This window comes from Eurosta solidaginis, chromosome 2 (genome assembly GCF_040869045.1).
Source record: "Eurosta solidaginis isolate ZX-2024a chromosome 2, ASM4086904v1, whole genome shotgun sequence".
In the NCBI taxonomy this organism is placed as follows: domain Eukaryota; kingdom Metazoa; phylum Arthropoda; class Insecta; order Diptera; family Tephritidae; genus Eurosta; species Eurosta solidaginis.
The window spans coordinates 289,307,714-289,334,538 of record NC_090320.1 but is presented as its reverse complement, the minus strand read 5'-3'; the positions used below and the strand labels follow the sequence as shown (position 1 = coordinate 289,334,538).

Below are 26,825 nucleotides of genomic sequence, written 5' to 3'. Positions count from 1 at the left end.
ATTCCTAGATAATTTGTGCAAGGTAGGGTCACCCCTCCTAACTTAGGCCTGATCCAATTTGGGACCTTGTACTTCTTTGTAAACAAGACCATATCCATCTTATCCGCGTTGACTTTCAACCCGACATTTGATGCCCAGGTATGAATCTGCCGAAGCGCCCGATCATTCAAAGAGCTAATCGTTGGAAGGCAATTCCACTTATTGCAATTGAAAATTGCAACGTCATCCTCGTAAGCATTAAGTTTTACGTGTCCCTCATCAAATCGCCTGAGCAGTTGGTTGATGACCAGCGTCCACAGCAGAGGTGATAGCATCCCTCCACTGATTTCGTGGCCTCGTACAATCCCCATTGTGATGTAATCTTCCTGGAATTTAACATGTAGCCGATCCATCTGGTTAAGGCTGGATATACTTTAATGTAGTTAAGACCATCCATAGTCTCCCATTTAGAGACATTATTAAAAGTCCCGGCAATGACTAAGAAGACTCATAGATCATATTCCTTATATTCCAGGCTTTCTCTACGCTTATTACCACCCTATGCAATGCGGTGTCTACCGACTTGCCTTTGGTGTACGCATGTTGTGTTGTGGAGAGCAGCTTTTCATCCACGTTGGACTTTATGTACACATCTATCAGCCTCTCAAAGGTTTTGAGCAGAAATGATGTTAAGTTAATGGGTCTATAATTTTTGGCATACACGTGGCCGATCTTCCGGCCTTTGGTAGGAAAGCTACACGAGCAGTTCTCCAAGAGTGAGGTACATGATTCAGTCTTATGCACCCATCGAATATTATTTTAAGCCATTCCACGACCGCCCTACTTGAGACTTGTAGCATGGCCGGGAATATACCATCTGGGCCCAGCGATTTAAACTTAGAAAACGTCTTCACTGCCCACTCGATCTTGGTATCGGTGACCAAGCCCGGCACTACCCGCTGGAGCACTCTAAGTCCGTAAAGAAACATTTCCATAAGGTTCTCTTCGCCCTGGAAATTTCACGCTTGCAGATCCTCAGTAGATCCCCAGATAGATCCCTGTATTCGTCCCGACACGCTTCGCTTTGCGCGGTCTTTGCTAGCTTAAACATTTCTTTTACCTGTATTCTTAGAAGACTCAGCTCATTGCTTCACCATAGCGGCTTTGCTTTCCCTCTGAATCTTCTTAGATGGCAAGCTTTATTATACGCAGTCATAAGCGACCTAGTTAGGAATTCAGTAAACTCCTCCAGTTTGTTGACCTAGGGTTTCTAAAGGTTCCTCCCTTCTCTAAAGAGGGATGCTGAAGCTAATATACGCATGGTCGGAGAAGGATGGTATATCAAGAACCATCCAATCATACCTTGATATATCACGTTCGGAGCTCAGTGTAATATCCAAAACATTACTGGATGTTGGACCAATGTATGTAGGGACATTTCCCCTGTTGGCTATCTGTTGGTTTGCAGGATGTAACAAAATAGAAATGCGCCCCTCTCGTTCGTATCTGATCCTCCCCACGCTTGAAGCGAGCCACCATTTAAATGTATTCGAGCATTTCATGGAAAATCGTTAATTTTTGCTTATTTTCGAACTGGTCTTTTTATGAGTTTTAAATATCTAATTATTTTTAATATATCACACCTCAACGTTCCAAGGAAGAAAAATTTAAAACTAGTATCAACTTCTTAAGTTATTTAAAAAAAAAAAAAAAAAATAATGGCATAGAAACAAAAAGAGAGCTAAAGTTTAAAAGTCAAACAATAAAATACTTATTTTTATTTTTTATTTTAATAAACCTTGATCCAAATAGTACCAGTGCTGAGTTTAGGATTTTTCAAATATTAATGAAATTTAAAAGTCAAACAATAAAATACTTATTTTTATTTTTTATTTTAATAAACCTTGATCCAAATAGTACCAGTGCTGAGTTTAGGATTTTTCAAATATTAATGAAATTTGACCTGGCATTGATAACCCTTTGCGTACTTTTTTTATTAGAATGTTGAACATTTTAAATTACTAATATTTTTCAAAAAATATTATTTAAAAGAAAAAATAAGTCTCAAAATTGACAACTCTTTAGGAAAAAAGGACTCAAGTCACCGAATACAAAATTTAGATGAAAACGTATGAAAATTATAAATTTGTGTGGCAACGGCAGCACTGATCAAAGAAGTTTTCTTCAAGAAAAAGCTGGTAAAAGCAACCGAGTTACACGTCCATGCAACCGATATAGTTTTAGATTTTCATCCATCAAAATTAGATGTTGAACCAACTTCGCACGAGTTGTTGATTCCGAATTAAGTGTTTCAACAGTCAAATAAAAAATAAAAAAATTGTTTTTTCTAATTAAATAAAACTTTTTTCAAAAGCTTTTGATATTGCTTTTTCTATGGCTTGAAGCTATTGCCCAACGGTATGGCATATTCGACATTCAAATTGCCTTTGCTAATATGTTGCCAATTTATTATCGTTTGCCCAAAGTCCTCCCATCAATAAATAATGCTAAAGCGTGTGAAACGAGAAATAATGGAATGGGTTGTGAAATAAATGAATACAAGATTTTAGCGTGGGTTTTGGCTGCGCACTGATTTATCGATTTCGTGTCTGTAATGTGACGTAATGGTATCGCTTTTGGCCCCACGGGTCAGCTTGACGAAGTTTTTCATATCAGTCCTTTTGACCTAAGGAAAACCAATCATAAGTTTGGCAAACACTCCGTCGCCTAAATCTACTTCAAAGTAAATCGCGCCAAGTATAAATTTTTTTTTTTTTCAATATTGTGTCCAAGCTGCAAATTGTATTCATATTCATAAGTTACTTCTTGGATTTAATTAGATCAAAATGACTGACATCAAAACTCCCCAAAACTGATCCGCTAGTTATTAATGGTCAAAAGATTTTCCATTATGTTCCATAATTGAATGGAAGTCGCTAAAACAGTGTGCGATGAAACCCCAATTTAAAATTTTGTGATCATTTCACAATTTCCATTTGTTTCCGTGTTTCCCTTTGTTTCATATGCTGTGGAATTTTAAAATGATGTGACGTCAGTTGGCAAACGAAAATTGCTAACGTGTTGGCAAAATAAAGTTTTAATGCCATATTTTCTATAGCTTTGGGCAGTTTCCGTTTTCATTGAATAGTCAATTTAATTGCCACTTTGTAGTCATTTTGATCTACCAGCCTATTTGATTAACTAAACAAAAAAAAATTATTTTTAATTTCAACATTTGTTTAATTAAGGGCTAAAACTACATTTCCACCGAACCGTAAATTTGTGTTTGTCAACGGTTTAACGCAAAATATCTTTGACGGAAATTAATTTTTTTCGGTTTACTGATACAAAGGGTAAAACGCGTCTTTCCTCTATACCTCCCTCCAATTTTATACTCAGTTGAGCAGAGCTCACAGAGTATAATAACCTTGATTGGATAACGGTTGGTTGTTCATATATAAAGGAATCGAGATAGATATAGACTTCCATATATCAAAATCATCAGTCTCCGAAAAAAAATTTGATTGAGCCATGTCCGTCCGTCCGTCCGTCCGTCCGTTAACACGATAACTTGAGTAAATTTTGAGGTATCTTGATGAAATTTGGTATGTATATTCCTGGGCACTCATCTCAGATCGCTATTTAAAATGAACGAAATCGGACTATAACCACGCCCATTTTTTCGATATCGAAAATTTCGAAAAACACAAAAAGTGCGATAATTCATTACCAAAGACGGATAAAGCGATGAAACTTGGTAGGTGAGTGAACTTATGACGCAGAATAGAAAATTCGTAAAATTCTGGACAATGGGCGTGGCACCGCCCACTCTTAAAAGAAGGTAATTTAAAAGATGGCGGCCACCGTGGTGTGATGGTAGCGCGCTCCGCCTACCACACCGTATGCCCTGGGTTCGCACCCCGGGCAAAGCAACATCAAAATTTTAGAAATAAGATTTTTAAATTAGAAGAAAAGTTTTTCTAAGCGGGGTCGACCCTCGGCAGTGTTTGGCAAGCGCTCCGGGTGTATTTCTGCCATGAAAAGCTCTCAGTGAAAACCCATCTGCCTTGCAGATGCCGTTCGGAGTCGGCTTAAAACATGTAGGTCCCGTCCGGCCAATTTGTAGGGAAAATCAAGAAGAGCACGACGCAAATTGGAAGAGAAGCTCGGCCTTAGATCTATTCAGAGTTTATCGCGCCTTACATTTATTTTATTTTTAATTTAAAAGTTTTGCAAGCAGTAATTTGGCAGTCGTTGAAGATATCATGATGTAATTTGGCAGCAACGTTACTCCTATTACTATATGTATGCTTAATGAAAATTATTAAAATCGGAGAACGACCACGCCCACTTAAAAAAATTTTTTTTAAGGTCAAATTTTAACAAAAAATTTAATATCTTTACAGTATATAAGTAAATCATGTCAACATTCTACTCCAGTAATGATATGGTGCAACAAAATACAAAAATAAAAGAAAATTTCAAAATGGGCGTGGCTCCGCCCTTTTTCATTTAATTTGTCTAGGATACTTTTAATGCCACAAGTCGAACAAAAATTTACAAATCCTTGTGAAATTTGGTAGGGGCTTAGACTATAGGCCGATAACTGTTTTCTGTAAAAAAGGGCGGAATCGGTTGAAGCCACGCCCAGTTTTTATACACAGTCGACCGTCTGTCCTTCCGCTAGGCCGTTAAAACAATAACTTGAGCAAAAATCGATATATCTTTACTAAACTCAGTTCACGTTCTTCTGAACTCACTTTGTAATCATGTAGAAAATGGCCGAAATCCGACTAAGACCACGGCCACTTTTTCGATTTCAAAAATTGCGCAAAATTAAAAAAATGCCAAAATTCTATACCAAATACGAAAAAAGAGATGAAACATGGTAATTGGATTGATTTATTGACGCAAAATATAACTTTAGAAAAAAACTTTGTAAAATGGGTGTGACACCTACCACATTAAGTAGAAGAAAATGAAAAAGTTCTGCAGAGCGAAATTAAAAGCCATTGGAGTTGTGGCAGGAATACTGTTCGTGGTATTAAATATATAAATAAATTAGCGGTACCCGACAGATGATATTCTGGGTCACCCTGGTCCACATTTTGGTCGATATCTCGAAAACGCCTTCACATATACAACTACCACCACTCCCTTTTAAAACCCTCATTAATACCTTTAATTTGATACCCATATCGCACAAACAAATTCTAGAGTCACCCCTGGTCCACCTTTATGACGATATCCCTAAATGGCGTCCACCTATAGAACTATGCCCACTCCCTTTTAAAACCCTCATTTATTTATTTATTTATTTGTTAGTCTACAAATTTTACAATTAATCAGACCAAATATGAATGAATGAATGAATATAAATGCGGATTACAGTGTAAAATTAACAAGCATAAATAGTGAGCAAAATTATATTATAAAATATGTATATACATATATTATTGAATCAGTTGTCGGGATGGACTGTGATGCCGAGCAACGGAATTGATTATCAGTGCTGTCGGAATGGACGTGATTTCGAGCAGCTGATGTATATTTAACACACAATAGTAGGGCTGCGATGTATGGGAGGTTGGAAAAGACGTGATTCCAAGCCTTCCGCCCAAAGTAATTATTGATTATTAGTGCTGTCGGAATGGACGTGATTTCCAGCAGCTGATGTATATTTAACACACAATGAGTAGGGCTGTGATGTGTGGGAGGGTGGAAAGGACGTGATTCCAAGCTACCCGCCCAAAGTAACTATTGATTTTTAGTGCTGTCGGAATGGACGTAATTTCGAGCAGCTGATGTATATTTAACACACAATGAGTAGGGCTGCAATGTGTGGGAGGTTGGAAAGGACGTGATTCCAAGCCACCCACCCAAAGTAACTGGAGCAGGTAACAGATTTAGTTTAACATGTGATTTTGAAACAGTTATGAGTTCAAGGCAGTGAGTATATATTTTTTTATACTGTAAAGTGTGTCGCAAGTATCAATATTATTACAGTGATTATTGAAATCTTGACACAGACAACGAAGAGGTTCATGCATTTGAAAATTCGATCTACATGTATTCAAATATAGTGGTTGGAAATACCGAGAGGGCCTAAAAGGGATATTAAACATCACCTCGCCAAGCAGAAATGGACTGTTTATCATCCCCTTTAATAGTTTTACCATAAATAAAACGCCAAGCATCTCCCTACGGCTCTGTAGTGAAGGCAGCTGTAAAAGTTTTAACCGGCTGCAATAGGGCGGTAGGTTCCTTGATGGATCCCAGTGCAAATGACTTAAAGCAAAGAGCAAAAATTGTTTCTGGACCGATTCCAATTTTTCGCTATGAACCTGATAACGCGGTTCCAGATAATAGAAGCATATTCCAATATAGGTCTTACTAACGATAAAAAAAGAGTTTTAGTGACATAGGGGTCTTTGAATTCCTTTGACCACCTTTTTACGAAAGCCAAAATGCCTCTAGCCCTATTCACACACGATTCGATATGTAATTTGAAGTCCAGTTTAGGGTCCATTATAACGCCTATATCAGTAAAGTTTGTGACTTGCTTAATGATATAATCGCCTATCATGTACTGATAGGTTTTAAAAGATTTCCTCGTAAAACACATAAACTTGCACTTCGGTAAATTTAGTGACATGACGTTCACGTCACACCACTCGACCAGGTTATTCAGATCCGATTGAAGAAGTGCCCTATCTTCAGGTGAGCGAATGGGCATGACCAGTTTGACATCGTCAGCGTACATCAGCGGTATGCAGCGCTTCAAAACATTTGGGAGGTCATTAATGAAGAGCAGAAACAACACTGGACCAAGGTGACTGCCCTGTGGAACTCCAGAAGATACATTGATGAATTCAGACAAGCAATTGTTAAACACAACGGTTTGCTTTCTACCTACCAAGTACGAAGAGACCCAAGAGAGAAGCCGTGATGGAAAACCCAATCGATCGAGTTTTAGTAGGAGTAAGGAATGGGAAACTTTATCAAACGCCTTACTGAATTCAGTGTAAATAACATCAACTTCGCAGTTCGTCCTTAAGTTATTGGATACGAGGGTTGTGAACTCCAGCAAGTTAGACACAATGGACTTACCCCTTCAAAAGCCATGTTGTGACAGGTCCACTGCCGAAGATACTGCAAAAGCCAGTTGATTTGTGACAACTGATTCAAATAGTTTTGGAATAGCACAAAGTTTGGCTATTCCTCTATAGTTTGTGACACAAGATCTACTCCCACTTTTATAAAGTGGTATAATAAACGACTCATTCCACTTCTTAGGGAATATCCCTTGCCTCAAAGAGGCATTAAATAAGCAGGTAAGGGGTTGACAAAGAAAATGGGCGCAAGTTCTCAGCACAACAGATGGTATTTCATCAGGTCCACTGGAGTAGGAAATTTTCAGACTTTCCAGATGCCTTAGTACCTCATCTGTATGAATATATGGGATACCTACTGAGTTAAGCGAAGGTAATATGTATTGATAATCCACCGGAGGGGAGTCAGGGATAGTCGAGTAATTGGATTTAAAAAAGTCAGCAAACATATTTGCAATCTCGGAGTCAATACTTGAAGTCCGATCGTTATACTTCATTACAGAAGGAAACCCTTTAATTTTTCTTATGGAGTTGACGAAGGAATAAAATGTTTTTGGATTGGAAGAGATCCGATGCTTAATTTTCATCAGATAATTCTTATAGCATCTTATCTGTAGCCTGTTGTACTTAAGGCGCAAGATGGAGTATGCAGCATAGTCACTATTAGAACCAGATAATTTGAAACGCTTGGAGAAGCGTGTTTTTTTTTTGTTTTTTAGATAATTAAGTTCTCTGGAGCTCCAAGCAGTAGCTGGAGATGCTGAGGAGGTTTTGGAAAAAGGCACACATTTGAGGAATATCGCATGTAAAACGTTGGTGAAATGGAAGGAGCTCGCTTCAATATCTCCGTCGTACTCAGGCCACTTTATTTTAGAGACTTCGTCGATTAGTGAAGACCAATTGTCCTTTCTAAACAGAAACCGGCGCGAAGACGCATTCAGATCGGTAGTGTTCCGCACCGGCAAGCTAAGACAATCCAGGTAAATTGAAAGTGCTGGATGATAAACATCCTCAGGCAATACCACTGGATCACATCGAGTAACAGAACAATTCGATGTGTCGTCTGAAAAAATCAAATCAAGATATTTGCCAAATTTATTATGAATTCTGTTAAGTTGATAAAGACCAATGTCTGCAAGGTCATTTAAAAACTCGTAGAATAAAACATTACAAGCAGTGGGAACTAGCATTCCGTCAATAAAATTCCACGAAACAAAGGGCAGATTAAAATCGCCAGCCACTAAGACAGAATCAACAGACCTTGACATAGCAAATATAAATTTCAATAGGGAAGAATGTTTTAAGTATACAGAAATATCTCAGAGTTAAACACAGTTGGTTTCAACCATGTCTCAGTAAAAACCAAAACGTCATAACAGAGTTCATGACTACGGAGAAAAAGATCAACTAGTTTAGTATTTAAACCCCTAACATTCTGATAATAGACGTTGAGGACATTATGAAAGGTGTCAGACAAATCTATGACTCCGCGGGAATTTCTACATCTTTTCGAAAAAAACGGAAGGGCTTATTGTAAACGTTACTGGGACAAAGAGACACATTAAAAAGTTTGCTATATTCACTTTCAATCACTCGAACTTTAAAAGCGACTCTCACTAAAGTGTTAATGTCGAAATCTCTCTTTACTAACTTAAAACAAGCGACATTAGAAGCAGCAATGCCAAAGTGATCAGAGATGTATTTAACAATATTCTCCTCAGTGACCGATGGCTTAAATGAGGACAAATTAATCCATTTATACCGCACCAATACATCTAATCATAGCGGAACGATACAAGGTGGCAGCATGGTGACATACCTACAAACATAAATAAAAATTTCATGTACTTTGTTTTTGTAAATTCGATGGACAAATGTCAAAATCGTACTGCGCCGTATTTTGATGTATCAAATCAAATAAAAAAAGCTTAAAATCAGCTGTTCCATGCTGCCACCTTGTATCGTTGCGCCATGCATCTAATTCAGCATTTACATTGCTACCACTAACAACACGCGATTTTTGCGTAATTTCTTTTGATGCACTCTTTCGTTGTCTGTCAGAAACATCAACAGATGGCACATTTGCATTAACTGCGCTAGCTGCAGCATCTGCATACGATACAGTGCCAGCAGAGCGCAACACTGCACTAGTATTTGTCACATTGTTGACAAATATTAATTTGATACACATATCCATAGGTGGGCACCACTACATATACACGATTACCAAATTGCGAATGTGTTAGTATACACGAACGCGTGGCTAGCACGAATGCAAAATCAAATATTTATTTAGTTTGATTCCAGCGCTTGTACCATAAGCACGTATCACACGCAGTCTTGGTACAGTGTTTGGTCGTACAATACGAAATATTGTACGTACTTATGAATGCGGCCGCCGTGGTGTGATGGTAGCGTGCTCCGCCTATCACACCGTATGCCCTGGGTTCAACTCCCGGGCAAAGCAACATCAAAATTTTAGAAATAAGATTTTTCAATTAGAAGAAAATTTTTCTAAGCGGGGTCGCCCCTCGGCAGTGTCTGGCAAGCGCTCCGATTGTATTTCTGCCATGAAAAGCTCTCAGTGAAAACTCATCTGCCTTGCAGATGCCGTTCGGAGTCGGCATAAAACATGTAGGTCCCGTCCGGCCAATTTGTAGGGAAAAATCAAGAGGAGCACGACGCAAATTGGAAGAGAAGCTCGGCCTTAGATCTCTTCGGAGGTTATCGCGCCTTACATTTATTTTTTTATTTATTTATTTTATTTATGAATGCAAAATGTTTCAGATTGAATGGGAATTAGAGTTTTTTTTTGTTTTAAATAGCGCCAATAAGCCACAATGCTTAGTTTGCGGGAAAATTATAAACTTCATTTGCAAGCAAAGCTTAAGTCGACATTTCGTTTTACTCCACAGGAGCGTAAATACTCTTACCCCTGAGGAAAAAATGATAAAGTTCTTCGAATGTAAGCTTGCTTTTTTGGAACGTTCAAAAATAAATGAAATGGAAGAAAATTTGTCTCAAGCAAAATTAAAAGCTTCTTTCGTGGTTAGTTTTGCTTTAGCAAAAAAAGGTAAGCCATTAGAAGATGGTACTTTTTTTTAAAGATTTGGCTGTAGCCGTCCTGGAGTGCTTTGGAGAAAAAGGGTTGGAGTTAGCCAAACATGTTGGTGATATTCCCTTATCACGACGTACAATCACGCGACGGATAACTGATATTTCAAGATTTTTATATTTACAATTGAAACAAAATATATTAACCGCCAGGTCTTATTCCATTGCATTGGATGAAAGTACCGACATTAGTGACACCTGTCAACTTTTGGTATGTGTGAGGACTGTTGACGGTAACTTTAACATTTCGGAGAATATGTTTTGTTTGCGAGGACTCGAATTGAATGTGACGGGAAGCACAATTTATGCGTGTATTGAACGCGAATTGTTTGGATTTGCAGATAAAAGCAAACTGATGGTGCTCCCGTAATGATTGGTGCAAAAACCGGACTAGTAGGTCAGTTCATTCGCAATGGCCTAAACGTGCCCACATTTCATTGTATTTTGCATCAACAGCAATTAATTGCTAAAAGTTTCAAGGTGGGACAGGCTATGGAAATCACCGTCAAAATTATAAAAAAAATACGTGGTGGACATAATGCACTTATGCACCGAAAATTCCGCGCATTTCTGGAAGAAATTGAGGCAGAATACGGTGGTGTCTTACTTCACACTGAAGTAAGATGGCTAAGCCGAGCTAAATGTTTAGAGCGCCTTTTAAATTTGAGGGAAGAAGTTATATGTTTCTTCGCTGAGGATCCGTCTACTGAAACTCAAGAATTGATAGGCAAATTAAAAGATCCTAATTTTTTGCTAAGCCTTGCCATTTTGTGTGATGCATCAATTTTATTTTCGCAATTTAATATAAGTACTCAAGGAAATAACAAATTTATTTTTGACTATATTGCAGCTCTAGAAATATTCGAAAAGCGACTTCATATTCTAGTATCCCAGCTTCGTGAAGGCATTTTAGATAATTTAAAAATACTAGGGATGTATGTGACCGATTTCAAATGCAAGACAAGATCTCTCAATATTTACCGTCATTTGAAGATCTCAAAAATTGTTACCAACAAAGATTTCATGATTTTAATAAAATTAAACTTTTGATACATTTATACGAAAACCCTCTGATGTGTACAGTAGAAGATATGGAACTGCGGCTGCAAGAAGAGATAAAATTACTTCACAATGATTTCGCCTTGCCTTTATTGAAAGCTGAAATTTTTAAGTTGTGCTCGATGTTTGAAACAACTTATATGTGCGAATCAATGTTTTCATCTATGACTTTTATTAAAAACTCGTACAGAAGCAAGCTCACTGCTGAGCACTTGGAAGATCTGCTAAGAATTAAAGTTTCAAATTTCGTTTTAAATTACGATGATTTAATTAAATATATTTCTTCGTAGTTTTTCTGTTTTATGGTTTATTGGAGTTGAGCTTTAATTTAATTTCTTATGTTTTTGTTATTCATTATTTTTTATAAAGCATTGTCTCCCTATGTTTGCTATTTTTAACAAAAACAACTTACATGGTGGAATCACCATATGAATAACAAACTTAAACTGTTATGAGATTCCATCGATATTCACCTACTGGTTAATGTGAACATAAAATAATATTTCGATCCTTGCGACACCTAGCGGCGATATGAAATATGAGCCTAATCGGACCACAAATACGATTTTTTTAAGTATATTATATTCCAAGTTTCAAGCTTGTACCTTATCGGAAAGTTACTTAAATTTTAATTACAAAATTCGTTCACAACGGCCTATCAAGTCAAGCTAAACAAAACAGTTTAAAAATACTAAAACTACCATATTTTACTTCTGAAAAATGCAAAAAAATTACAAACACTTTTTCGGGGACAACATTGAAAATTTTTCAATCATATGTACGTATTTTTCGACCGTCCTCTGTGGTAATATTGCGTCCTACACCTCCTTATTGTACGGACGTCGAAAGCAAACTAAATGTGTTTGGTCGTTGATTTTGACGAAGTAGTCATTTTTCGTTCGCTCGTTGTATACGTATGTGGCCGGTTAGCAGGTGCTAAGCTCATGCCCACCCTTGCATATATCGTACAAACATATTATAGAGTCACCCCTGGTCCACCTTTATGGCGAAATCTGGAAAAGGCGTCCACCTATAGAACTAAGGTCCTCTCCCTTTTAAAATACTCATTATCACCTTTCGTTTGATACCCATATCGTACAAACAAATTCTAGAGTCACCCCTGGTCCACCTTTATGCCGATATCTCGAAAAGGCGTCCACCTATAGAACTAAGGCCCACTCCCTTTTAAAGTACTCATTAACACCTTTAATTTGATACACATATCGTACAAACATATTATAGAGTCACCCCTGGTCCACCTTTATGCCGATATCTCGAAAAGGCGTCCACTTATAGAACTAAGGCCCACTCCCTTTTAAAATACTCATTAACACCTTTAATTTGATACACATATCGTACAAACATATTATAGAGTCACTCCTGGTCCACCTTTATGCCGATATCTCGAAAAGGCGTCCACCTATAGAACTAAGGCCCACTCCCTTTTAAAATACTCATTATCACCTTTAGTTTGATACCCATATCGTACAAACAAATTCAAGAGTCAGCCCTGGCGGCAGACGTTGTTCTGCCCTAAAATTGGTCTATCTGCATACATCTTAATAAGCGTTTTCCGTCTAATTCTGCATCCCCCTTATATTTTTCTTAATCCTTTTACTCACTCCTCCCTCCCTTTTTTTCGATTCATCTATCTCTATTTCGTCTCAGAAAGAGATAGCTCTTTCTCAGTCTCCTACTCCTTCCCTCTTTTCTCTTCTCTCAAGTTCTTCTCATTCTTCTTCATCCCTTATTGCCAGTCATAGAGGGTGGTATGTATTTTGTTCCAGTCCTATTCCAAGCACCAGTCCTAGTCCTAATCCCAGTTCCAGTCCGTCTGTGGTCTAGTTCCTGGAAAAAAGGATCGTAAATACTAATACAGGCAAATTAATAGACCAAATTTCAGGCAAATCGAATAGGAAGTACATATTTTTAAAATTATGTGGGTATTATTAATTCATGTGTTTATTTCGGCTTCGCATGCTTATTTGTCAGTTTTGCGAGGTTGATGCGACTAAATCGAATATGACAATGGAAATTACTTTAAAGCTCTCAGCAACAGCTTTCATTTGATATCCATATTACACACACATTGTAGGGGTATACGGGTCCACGTTTTGGCCTATATTTCAAGACCCTAGTCACTCAGCGATATAAAAATTACTCTGTACTAAAGTACGCATCAACAGCTTTAATTTGATATCCATATTACACACACATTGTAGGGGTATCCGGGTCCACGTTTTGGTCTATATCTCAAGACCCTAGTCACCCAGCGATATAAAAATTACTCTGTACTAAAGCACACATCAACAGCTTTCATTTGCTGTCCATATTACACACACCTTCTAGGCGTATCCTGGTCCACGTTTTGGCATATATCTCGAGACCCTAGTCACCAATAGGTATGAAAACTACCCTGTACTAAAGCACTTTCATTTGATATCCATATTGTATAAACACATCCATGGGATGCCCGGGTCCACGTTTTGGAATTTGATTTTTATATATATGGATACAAAGAACATTTCAACTCACCATATTCACTCATATTAATAGAGTATGTGTGGAACTTAAGAGCGAATTGAGAGTTTCACAGAGTTCCATTGCCACACCGCCATTTTATACAGGGTGAAAGTGTAACGCTTTTGCGTTGCGAGCAGGCAACAATTTTCACAAAACAACGAAGTACTCCGTAAAGGCGTTGCCAGTTTTTTAGAATAGAACAACAACCCTTGCGTGGCGTACAAAAAGCGTAACACTTTAGCCAGAAAAGAAAACGCTACTAGTTTGAGTGTGAGCGCATTTAATGTAGCCAGTAGCTTATCGGTAAGTACAGCAAATTATAAATCGCGCTCAATTAGATTATGTTAGGTTGAACTGGCTGGTCCGCGAAGAAATGGATTGACTTAATGAGTCCAAAGTGTTACCATAGCGTTTGTTTAAAGAAAACTGAAGAACCCTATTTAAAAACAGGACCTTTCTTACAAAATAACCCCGTCCTTTTGGTAAAGCTTTCGCTGACCTGTTCCACTAGCTGTTTCTAGATGTGATTTAAATACAGGAATAATTCAAAAAAAGGGATGCGTATATTTCTCTAAATTTAAACCAAAAGGACATATAGCAGTATGTCCTTTACTAATATATCGATTTGAATCTTAAAATATCTGTTAATTTACAATACAATTTTTTTTTTACGAAAAAAGATAACATTAAATTTAGTTACTTACATAACAAACTGTTGTTCCAGCATTCCTCTTAGTATTATCTTGAAAATCACAAGGATCAAATATCACTTACGTCTTCGACAATAAAACTGACAATGTGATATTAAAATTTGTCACACCTTTTATACTTGAACTTTATGTCGATTTTTTCAGCGAAAATTCCACACACACACAAAACACATTATACCATTCCAAATAAAACAAGTAAGGACGGCACTGTCTTCGGCTGTGCTGAAGACTTCATACCCTTCATGAATGGGGCTGAACAACAACCTTATCCGGTTCGTAATTTCCAAATAATCGGATGTATAAGGTAAGAAATAAATAGTGAACAGATGTACATACCTAAACGATTTTTAAGATAAATATAAAATAAAAAATGGCAAAAAAACATCTTATCTGAACGATCGGTTGTATGGGATATATATTATATATAGCTCCGAATGAAATTATTTTTTCATGAAATCTTCTATGATATATTAGAATAAATATCACCAAGTTTAACGTTTTTATATTGGAAATTAAGGGAGAAATGGCTAAAAATCTTTCTATCTGAACGATCGGTTGTATGGGATATATATTATATATAGCTCCGATCGAAATTATTTTTTCATGAAATCTTCTATGATATATTAGAATAAATATCGCCAAGTTTAACGTTTTTATATTGGAAATTAAGGGAGAAATTGCCAAAAACCTTTCAATCTGAACGATCGGTTGTATGGGATATATACTATATATAGCTCCGATTAAAGTGTTTTTTCAGAAAATCTTCTATGATATATTAGAATATATATCACCGAGTTTCACGTTTATACTTTCTAAATTGCGGCAGGAATGACCAAAATCGTCTTCTCTGAACGGTCGGTTGTATGGGAGATATATGTTATAGTGGTCCAATCCTACCGGATCCGACAAGTGTCTAATATAATACAAAAATACATCCTTGTGCCAAATTTCATTGAGATATCTCAAAATTTGAGGGACTAGTTTGCGTTCAAACAGACAGACGGACGGACGGACAGACGGACATGGCTATATCAACTCAGTTCGTCGCCCTGATCAATTCGGTATACTTAATGGTGAGTCTATCTTCTATATTTCTCAACGTTACAAACATCGGACCAAAGTTAATATCCGTTTCATGTTCATGAGAGGTATAGAAACAAAAACAGTAAGTAGCCTAAGTTCGGGTAACGTTGTATATACCCTACAGAAAAATGAGAGACAATCACGCAGAGCGACAGTTTCGCAATAGGTTTAGTCCGTCACTTTTTTCTAAGATGAGGCAATTTCCATTTTACATACTCGCGTCTCTGTTATGTGCATTTCCTAACACAGTATAAAACAAGTAAGCTGTTTGGCCAATTTTCTTGTATTCACAAAAGACGGTTTGTTCTAGTAGCTATCCGGAAGATGAAATCTAGCTTAACTGGAGATAGTAAAACGGCCCTTAATGACTACCTCCGAACTGCTGATAATCGGATGCATATCAGGAGAGTGGTTAGCCGCACTTGTATCAACAGCGTTGAAGTCTGAACAATGTGGATTTAAATTAATTAATGCAAAGTTTGCGACTATTTCAGAACCACCTAGGACTGAACCAATTAGATTATATATATACCTAGCTCGAACCTAAGCGCTATTGATACAAGTGTGAGCACTAAATGTCCCGTTCTTCATCCGATATGTACCCGTTCAGCACCGTTCGTTTTTTCTGCTGGGTATTCATTTTTGTTCTAAAACTTATTGATTTTTATGATTCAATAACACACAATGCTACTCTGGTTTCCTTAAAGTGCTTTGAAAACGCAATTATAAGCTTCAATAATAAATTATTTACCTTTAAGAGACACGTATGGTTTAATTTATCTTATTCGTACACTTTTTTGCATGTATTGAAAATGAGCCAAGCAAGCAGAACATAAAAAGTTCTAAAAGTGAAAAAACCAATTTCCATCTCTTTTATCTATAAATATAAGCAGACGCGGCAGACGTTGTTCTGCCCTAACTATGATCTATCTACCCCCTTTTTCTTGTCCTTTTATTCACTCTCCCTCTGCCTTTCTCTCTCTATGCATCTCTTTCTCCCTCTCCGTCTTTTCCGATTTATCTTTGTCTAACTCCATCTCTTTCTCCCTCCATCCCTTATTCCCAGTCGTAGTTCCACTTAGAGCTCCAGTCCGAGTCCCAGTCCCTCTCCTAGACCCAGTCGGTCCCTGGTCCGATTCCCGGAAAAAAGTTTCGTACATACTAATCCAGGTAAAGGGCTACCTTAATACCTAATTTCAGGCAAATCGAACAGCGAATTGTATTTGTTCGAATATATCGTTCCCCAGTCCCCTTTCCGGAAACGGAAAGGTTTGCCATGAAGCGACACTGCAAATTTTATCAGAATCGGAGAGTGATTTCGGATAGATGAAATATATAGATAAACTAAATCTCCTTGGTGCACAAACAACACAAAAATGAAATAATTAAACAAATTTTATAAGTTAAACGGTTTTATTGAAAACAATACTTACATGAAGAAATAACAATACTAAAAGCTAGAAAATAATTTGGTAGGTTCTAGGTACTAGTCATCACACTCCTCATCAATCTAGGGCATTTGGCCCGTGAAATTTCTAAAAATGTGAGGCAGCATAACCTAATTCAGTTGGTCTTACTTATGACCATCAATAGAAATTGGCGCGTTCAATGCTTTTATTTAATTGTTTGATCAACGCCCTAGATTGATCAGGAGTGTGATGACTAATACCTAGGACCTACCTAATTATTTTCTAGCTTTTAGTATTGTTATTACTTCATGTAAGTATTGTTTTCAATAAAACCGTTTAACTAAAAAATTTTTTTTATTATTTTATTTTCAAATTTTTTGTCTTTATTTAATTGCCTATTATTTCTCATTCTATTTAGCACATTTAGTGACTCATTATTACAACGACTCTTACCTGACAATTTGTTACAATCTAGGTGCTCAATACATAATCCTTCCAAAGACTTTACTCGACTCTGCGCCACGTACGCTTGTCCCTCCTCGAAATCCAAAGTATTTTGATGTCTCTTCTAAAGGGCTGTATGTAATATTTGTTCCAAATATGTGCCAATTGGGACCACAAATACGACTTTTTTGGATATCTCAATCCTTGCGCCACCTAGCGGCAATTTTTTTTCATAGGTCGCTTTCTATTCATGTATGATCCAAATCGGATCACAAAGACGATTTTTGTAAGTATTTCGATCCATGCGCCACATATCGGTCTTTTCTTGTTACTGAACTGTCATCGGGTTCTGAACTATATTCCAAGTTTGAAGCTTGTAGCTTATCGGGAAGTTACTTAAATTTTAATTCCAAAATGTGTGCCGGCCGGCCGTCCGTCCGTCAAGTCGAGCTAAAAAACCGTTTAATAATTAAAAACGATAATGCAGTTCCTTATCGGTCATTTTTAAAGATCTATTTGGGTATGTATTATTAAATTGTGTAACATCTACTCGTAAAGACGGCTGTGAAGGGATGAGATTTCCCGGTTCTCAATGCCTTAGTATCTAGGACTTACATTTGTTAAGTTAATATACCTAATTCATTCGTACAGTAAAGGATTTAGTTATAAAAATGAAAGGGGTCAGTCGAAGGATACAACAAAATTAAAGAATGTTCCGAAACCCTTTCAACTTTAGTCACTGACCTTAAAACTTTTTTGCTATGCGTTGATTGGGAAATATTTTGTTATTTTTAAGGTATTATTTTTCTAGATTTTGCCATTTGTTTAAACAAAGCAAACAAAGCACATTAATTAAGGTTTCAGTTATGAGGTTTCAAATTAATCACCCATTTATTTGAACAACAAAAAAAAAACTGTTTTTAATATATTTTTCACCTTTTAAAAATTAAAGAAAGAAATATTTCTTGGAAAATAAATAAAGTGGCATTTAACCTGCAGAAAAATTCACCTCTTCAAATCCCTTGCAAATGACTAAATCAACGTTATAACAATCTATAGCTTGGTTTTCACTTGGTCGAATTTGACCACTAATTTGGTCAAATCAATAAAAACGGCTTGTCATACAACGTTAAAAGCGATAATTAAATTGGATGCAAATTATGGGCAACTTCTCTTTTGGAGTTGCTTATCATATTTACACACGGCGACTCGTTTTATACTCAGAGCTCCCAGAGTATATTAGTTTTATTCGCATAACGGTTCCCCGCAACGGCATAAATAATAGTTATGTACGAACGATTTTCCGTCATCCCTTGTCAAATTTGTTTTCGAGAGAAACCGGTTTCGGAGTTGTGCCATCATCAGCGTCGACTTACGTTCTGATCTGTAGTTGTCATTTGTATTTTAGTAGTTTGACCATCTTTGTGGGTTTGTTGTTTCGGTGCGTTGTTTTGTGTTTATTTGTTGTTGTGTGTTTGACTGAAAATATAGACTTTTATATATCTGGGCGAAAAAAGAAATTCATTTAGCCATACCCGTCCGTCCTTCCGTCTGTCCGTAAACACGATATCTTGAGTAAATTTTGAGGTATCTTAATGAAATTTGGTGTGTAAGTTCGTGGGAACTCATCTCAGATGGCCATTTAAAATGAACGAAATGGGACTGTAACCACGCCCATTTTTTCGATATCGAAAATTTCGAAAAACCGAAAAAGTGCGATAATTCATTACCAAAGGACGGACAAAGCGATGAAACTTTTAAATTACTTTTAGATTATGACGCAGAATAGAAAAATAGTAAAATTTTGGACAATAGGCGTGGCACCGCCCACTTTTAAAAGAAGGTAATTTAAAAGTCTTACAAGCTGTAATTTGGCAGCTGAGTATGTAATGTTCGGTCACACTCGAACTTAGCCCTCCTTACATGTTAGACAACAGTTTGAAGTTTCATTTCATTTCATTCTAAAAAGTTGTTTTATTTATTGAAAATTTAAAAACTTGTTGTGAAATACATACCAATTAAAACGTTAAGGATTTGTGTTTCAAATCAAAAAAAAGTTCTTCAATAAAAACAATTTAAAACAAGTAGGGAAGGCTAAGTTTATTTATTTATTTATTTTATTTATTACGACTCTTGGAGCCTAGATCAACACTTAAAAATATTATTGCATTAATTAACAATATGCACTTCGTATGAATTTGACCTTCAATTTGTATCTGAATTTGAAACATGAATTTGAATTTGAATTTGAAACATGTAACACAAATCCATCCGAATCCTAATATTTATTTTATATTCATTGATTTCGCGTGAGCATATAATCTTTTTTTAAATAAGTTATTATCACAATTCCTAACATTTGCAGGTAATTCGTAAATTTGTAAAAAATACTATTTTTTCAAACTCCGTTTTGTAATTAGGTAATTTAAAATACTTTCTCTGTCCTCGTAGTTAAATTTAATATTTGTTTTTAGATATCAGGCAAATTTCCTGTTTTTATGTTGTATATAAACTTCATACTGTTTAAAAAAATTTGCTGTTTTACGCTCATCCAATTCAAACTTGTAGCATATATAATGGGGGTATCAAAACGTTTACCTAATATAAAGCGCATAGCTTTATCTCTTACACGCATAAGGGACATATATGTCCCCGAGAAATTTTCACCCTTTTCAGCAATATTGGCAACCCAAAACCCTTCTTACTTCATTTTGTTTAAACTCTACTAATCCTTGTTAAACTTTAACACTGGCAACATGGATATAAACCGTTATGTGTGTAAATACTCGTGGATAAAGAAGCAGAGATCTCTTTAACAATTCATCAGTATTTAAAACTGTTTAATTCTATCTAAACAATATATCTCGATCATTTTTTACTTGATGTATACTCACTGGTAAGTAAAATTATTACTTTATTAAATACTTTTGATTTCAACTATTCATATTTTATGCTTTGTAACTATTTTAGGTTTTCACTTTTATTTTCTTATATTTTGGTGCCGAAAATGTCTTCAAATCAACGCAGAGAATTCTCGTTACGGGAAGAAGAATTCATAGAAGTCTTGATGGCTGATAACAGCGACGACGAGGATGGTTTGTTCCTTATGAAGAGGACCAAACATTTTTAGCGCAAGATCTGGATACCGAGGGACTGCTGTTGAAATTGAACCTTACCCAACCCCTGTTGAGCAAGATGTAACTCAAAACCAGGCACATCTTTTAATGGGCGAAAAAATGCGTATTTTCCCCACAATTTTCTGGAGGAACAAGAATACGACTTCGGCAGGTTTCTTATTGCTGATAGCAATCGCTCTTCTGATGAGGAATTGACTCCTGTAAACATTTTCGATAAGGTTGCTGACTTCGAAAACTTAGTTGATAAGATTATAGTTCTTGAATCAATACGTTATGCTGAACAAAACGGCCGATCTTTTACTATGAGTAATAAAGGGCGAAAGCTTTCTTCGGAATGAACTATTGGTCTACAGATATTGATATGGGAGTTCCTTCCATTGCTAATGTGATGACTGTAAGCCATTTCGAAGAAATAAGAAAAGACTTACATTTCAGTGACAATTCTAAAGAGCCGCGGTAATAATCTAAATTATGATAGAGCTTTCAAAATACGCCCCGTTTTGAAGAACTTCAATCGAGCTTTTCAAAGCTCTATGACCAATACCTAGACCCAGGCAATAGACGAACATATGGTTAAGTTCAAAGATCACAATATAATGAGACATGTGAAGAATGAGCCCACAAAATGGGGATTCAAAATATGGTGAAGGGCAGATACTTCTACGGGATATTTATTTCAGTTTGACTTGTATACTGGAAGAAAAAATAGCGGCCCTGAAACTGGATTGGGGGAATTGGTGGTGTTGCAATTGTTATTCCTAAGATAGGTCCCCTTGAAAAAACACATAAATATAAAAATTTAAATTTTTTTCTTAAATTTTATGTTGAACTAAACCAAAATAAATAGATACAAACCAAAAAAGTTATTTTTACTACCTTGGTTTCCTTATAAACGTGTAAGGGTTATTCTGCATTTTTTGTAGTTTATCGATTTGCGAATCTTTCAATATAAAGAAAATAGTAGAAGAATATATGAAGTTATGGCTCAATTATGGATCTATAAACTTTTGCTTTATAATAACTACTCAAGTTTCTACAGGTTCTTTGAATGAAATAAATTTTTTTTAGCTATTTTACCTGCTATATAATCAACATCAACATGGCCATCAAATTTTAGTTTGCAATGTATTTGAATGCCGAGATATTTAATCGTATGCACCTTTTCAATTTTAGTATTATTTATTTTAATAGTTTCAAAATGAGCTATATTCTTCCTTGTGATTACCATATATTTAATTTTTCAATATTAATTTTTAATCTGTTCTCAAACAGCCAAATATAGAGAGCATCTAAATCACTTTGTAGTTTTTCTGGTTGGAAATATGCCACTGCTTAAACTTTCATTTATAATTTGGGCTAAACCAATCTTAGATTGAACTTCGTCCGATAATGTTGAACCAATTATTGTTTTTTTGCTTACGATTTGTTAAGAAATTATCAAACCAGTCTAACTCAATATCTTTAATAAATGCTTGATAATTTTCGTAATAATATTTTCTGATCGATAGTTTCAAAGGCTCTTTTGAGATCAATGAAAACTGCAATGATCGACTTTTTGTTATTAAATTCTTCTTTCCATTCAGCTATAATCATGTTTAAAGCTGTTTCGCAAGAATTATTTTGTCGAAATCCTGACTGTTGAGGTATAAGTATCTTATTATTTTCTAAATACTGAACTAAATAATTTTTAGCCAAAGTATTTATTGGTCTCAGCTCCTCTGCTTCAAAAGTATTTGCAACTCTTTCTATTGGGAGTATAGTCGAGGGTTTCCAAATAGTTGGAAATATGCCACTGCTTAAATTTTCATTTATAATTTGAGTATAGAAAAAACCTAAATATGGTACTACGTCTTTCACAACACCATCCGATAACAATTTTTCCCACCTCTTTTGGCTTTAAGCTTACTGACAATTTTTACGACGTCATCCGTGCTAACTTGGTCAAATTTAAAGACAACATTAGTTAGCATCTCTATCAAATACTTCTATATTACTACTAATGTCTTGAATGCTATCTACATAATTTAAATTGTTGGAAATTTCCATTCATTATCATAAACTAAACCATTTATTACTATTTTCTTGATAGATGTAGTTTTCTTTCCCATACTTATTGCCTGTTTCAAATGTTTCCTCATCATTTTACTATAATAACTATTACTATTTATTTTATTTTCCATATGTTTGATTTTTTTAATTTTGACAGGCTGTTTGTATTTTGTTTTTATGTTTCTGTACTCATCCCATTCTCCTGAAATTTGCCCAGCTTTATACAGTTCAAATTTATATTTATTCATATGGGCTAACTCATTGTGAGACCATTTATTTATTAATTTTAATTGAAGTTCTTTTTCATAAGTTAGATTTTTCATAACACTCATAATATTGTTATTAATGATAGAAACTTTGTTATCCAAACTTACTCTGTCAAAATTGCTAAAATAACATATACGCAATTGATCTGTAAGTGATTCAATATTATAGTACTCCCATGACGTAATTTTTATAGGACTCCTCATTCTAAATTTAGGGCTTATTTTTATCTTAAATTGTATTATTTCATGATCGGAAATTTGGTGATCATCTAACTTTTCACACACTATGTCTTTAGTATTCGAAAAAAGTAAATCAATTTTTGTTTAACATCGGTTATACGAGTATCAAAATCAAATGTTTGATACATACAGTATGATTTAAAAAGTTCAAATAATTGTATGCTATATGTTGACATATTATTTAAGTTAATATTATAATCGCCTACTAGAATGTTATTAACAGACAGCTCACTAGTACAACCTAAGACGGTACGTAAGTAGTTTATGAAATCCGCATCGCTTGTGCTCGGTGAGTGATAAACCACACCGATTTGCCATTTTGGATTAAAATGCTTCAATATCATAAGAATACACCACATATTTTTAGCCATTACTTTATTATACTTAATGCTATATTCGATGGATTCATCCGCATACACCAAAACATCACCAGTATGCCTACTATGTGAATCACATCTGACTAGGTTATAAATTTGTATGCTCAACTCCCCATTCGTCATTAAATTTGTGGTACATGTTACAGTACACAGTATTACAGCTGGATTGTTAATTTCAGTCAGTCTTTCCAATTCTACTTTGTTCCCTAAAATACTATTAATATTGAGATATAGACAAATTGAATTGGTACTATTTGATTGCTACTTTCTAGTTTTGGTTTTAACTTGAATATATCATTTATATGCTGGGCATTCCTTGCTAAACGCAGCATGGTGTACAATGTACACTGTACATCAGTCTCTATCGATTTTTTCTGGACTAGCTCACAACAGTTTACACAATTATGTATATACATTTGATACACAATCTCTGAAATCGTGATTGCCTCCACATCTACTACATGCTTTTTTATACACAGAGTGCTTTGCACACAGAGTATATTAACTTTGATTGAATAACGGTTGGTTGTACAGGTATAAAGGAATCGAGATAGATACATATAGACTTCCATATATAAAAATCATCAGTATAGAAAAAAAAATTGATTGAGCCATGTCCTTCCGTCGATAACTTGACTAAATATTGATATATATTTACAAAATTTGGTACACGAGCTTATCTGGGCTCAGAATAGATTGATGTTGAAAATGAGGGAAATCGGATGATAACCACACCCACTTTTTATATGTATAACATTTTGGAAAAGACAAAAAACCTGATTACCATTTAGAATGCTGAAATTTTACGTGTGGACTGATATTGAGACCCTTGATAAAAATTTTAAAAACTCTTTTAAAATGGGCGTAGCACCGCCCACTTGTGATAAAATCAATTTTACAAATATTATTAATCAAAAATCGTTAAACCTATCGTAACAAAATTCGGCAGAGAGGTTGACTTTACCATACGAAATGCTTTGAAGAAAAATTTACGAAATCGGTTAAGGACCACACCCACTTTTATATAAAAGATTTTTAAAAGGGTCGTGGACGAATAAAATAAGCTATATCTTTGCAAAAAAGAGCTTTATATCAATGGTATTTCATTTCCCAAGTGTATTTGTAAAAATAAATAGGAAAACTTGAAACTAAAAAAATGGACGTGGCGCCGCCCCTTTCATGACTAATCAATTTTCTATGTGTCGAGAGCCATAACTCGAAGAAAAATTCACAGATGGTGATAAAATTTGGTACAAAAATTTTCCCTATAGCAGGAAATATTTCTAGAAGAAATGGACGATCGGTTAAAGACGACGCCGACTTTTATATAAAATATTTTTAAAAGGGTCGTAGACGAAAATAATAAACTATATCTTAGTGAAAAAGAGCTTTGTATCAATAGAATTTTACTTTCTAAATATAATTATAACATTAAATTGGAAAACACTAAAATGTTTGAAAATGGGTGTGGCACTGCCCCTTTTATGACTAATCAATTTTCTATGTCTCGGGAGCCATAACTCGAAGAAATATTAACATATCGTAATGAAATTGTGTACACATAGTTTCCTTATAGCAAAAAATATTTCTAGTAAAAATGGACGGGATCGGTTAAAGACCACGGCAACTTAGATATAAAACTAGTTTAAAAGAGTCGTAGACTAGAATAATAAGCCATAACTTAGCAAGAAATAGTTTTGAATCAATGATATTTCACTTATCAAGTTTTATTGTAAGAGGAAATGGGGAGACGGGCGATGCCACGTGTTATGTAGAATAGTAATTTATCTGAAATGAAATGTACAATTGAGGCTCACGCTGAGTATATAATGTTCGGTTACACCCGAACTTAGACACCTTTACTTGTTACTGATACATTCAACCGCCTTGTGATTAAATCCCAAGTATTTAAAGCAGACATCGGAGTTTCATAGATCAATTGATCAGACAAACAGGTGACAGCTCCGACACATAAGCAGTTTTTCTTATAGATGAGTTTAACAAAAGCTTATGCATTATGAGTATATTGCATGTATTTTTATGGAGAATGGTAGAATGAGCGACACTAGCGCCATCCGATATTGAAAAGTAGCCAACTCCCCAATTTTGTTCCAAGCAAATCATAAGAAGAAGAATTTGACATTTGCTTTGGCTAAGGGTGTTGGCACACTTTGCAAGTGAAATTATTTTTCCCACTGGTTGGTAAATTTTCTAATATTTTTGACAATTAAAAACTGCAATATAACAATTGAATACGACACAAAATATGTTAGCAAGTATTTTTGCTGTATAGGGAAAATGTTTACTACAGTGCTTCGCGAAATTTTGTATGTGAATGGGCAAGGCGTAATAAACTTCAATTGCCAAGTCTGAAGTTCCTTCATATTTACAAACGCAACATCTTGGTTGATTGTGGCGATGTTATTGGAATGCATAAGCTTGTGTTAAACGCATCTATATGAAAAATGTCATTGTGTCACCGCCTTTACGCTCTTCCCACAGACAGGTTGCGCTCTTTGCTTACCAAATGATTTAAGCGGCAGTTAAGCGGCAATTACCCACCGACGTGTGCCGTACGTACGGACGTTTGTCGTACGAAACACGTTTGACCGAACCCTCAAGCCCGTAAGAATCAATGTGTGCATAACATATTTGTGTGTGTATTGTTTACAGGAAAGCACAGTTGCCATTGACCAGTTTGGATGCATGCTTATGCAAACATCAACTTTTGGAATTACAAATTTTCATGGTGAAAATGGCAGAAACAAATACTGAATAAGAATTTCTATTTCATTTATTTGTAACCTACAATTTTATATAATAATTTTATGATATTTCAACAAAATTTTAAACAATCTTTAGCCCTTTTTGTATAATAACTGCAAACGGTCAAAAATTAGCGCACAAACGTTTACTAGGCAACTCTGTCTAGTGAGAGAGCGATCAGCTGACACGTCCTTACGGAAAAAATCAAAATTCATTTGGGGTCTACGTTCCGGGCTACGTACGTACGTGCGTTGAACGTCGATGAGTTTTCGTTTACATTGCACACTCATAAGTTATGTCGTGTCAGCTTACACGTTTTTTCTACGTACGTTCGTGGGTAACTACGGCTTTAGTTGTCGCTGAGCATTTGGCGCAGTAACCACGGCTGCCACAGCCTGTTTCCATTTGGGACCAAAATTCGTAGAAAAAAGGACCAAAATTTGTTTTCGTTTATTGGTATACAAACATGTAATAATCAACTACTTAAAAAGTACAAAACAACACGACGTTACAAACAAACAAAAAGTGCTTCTATTAAAATTGATGATAATTATTGG

The 26,825-nt window shown here is 35.5% G+C and overlaps 2 protein-coding genes across 7 annotated transcripts in view; one reads left to right on the top strand and one right to left on the bottom strand.

The window, feature by feature from the left end:
- Window positions 1-14,586, bottom strand: part of LOC137241134 (uncharacterized) — a 34,372-nt gene extending 19,786 nt beyond the window's left edge. For both annotated transcript variants that reach the window (XM_067768411.1, XM_067768412.1), the window contains exon 1: window positions 14,492-14,586. In XM_067768411.1, the coding sequence (XP_067624512.1) occupies window positions 14,492-14,514 (23 nt within the window). In that variant the 5' untranslated portion in view covers window positions 14,515-14,586. The remainder of the gene's footprint in view (window positions 1-14,491) is intronic.
- Window positions 1-26,825, top strand: part of LOC137241140 (tropomyosin-1-like) — an 857,608-nt gene that overhangs the window by 351,984 nt on the left and 478,799 nt on the right. For all 5 annotated transcript variants that reach the window (XM_067768425.1, XM_067768430.1, XM_067768429.1 and 2 more), the window contains exon 6: window positions 14,642-14,801. The gene's annotated coding sequence lies outside the window, so the exon portion shown is untranslated. The remainder of the gene's footprint in view (window positions 1-14,641; window positions 14,802-26,825) is intronic.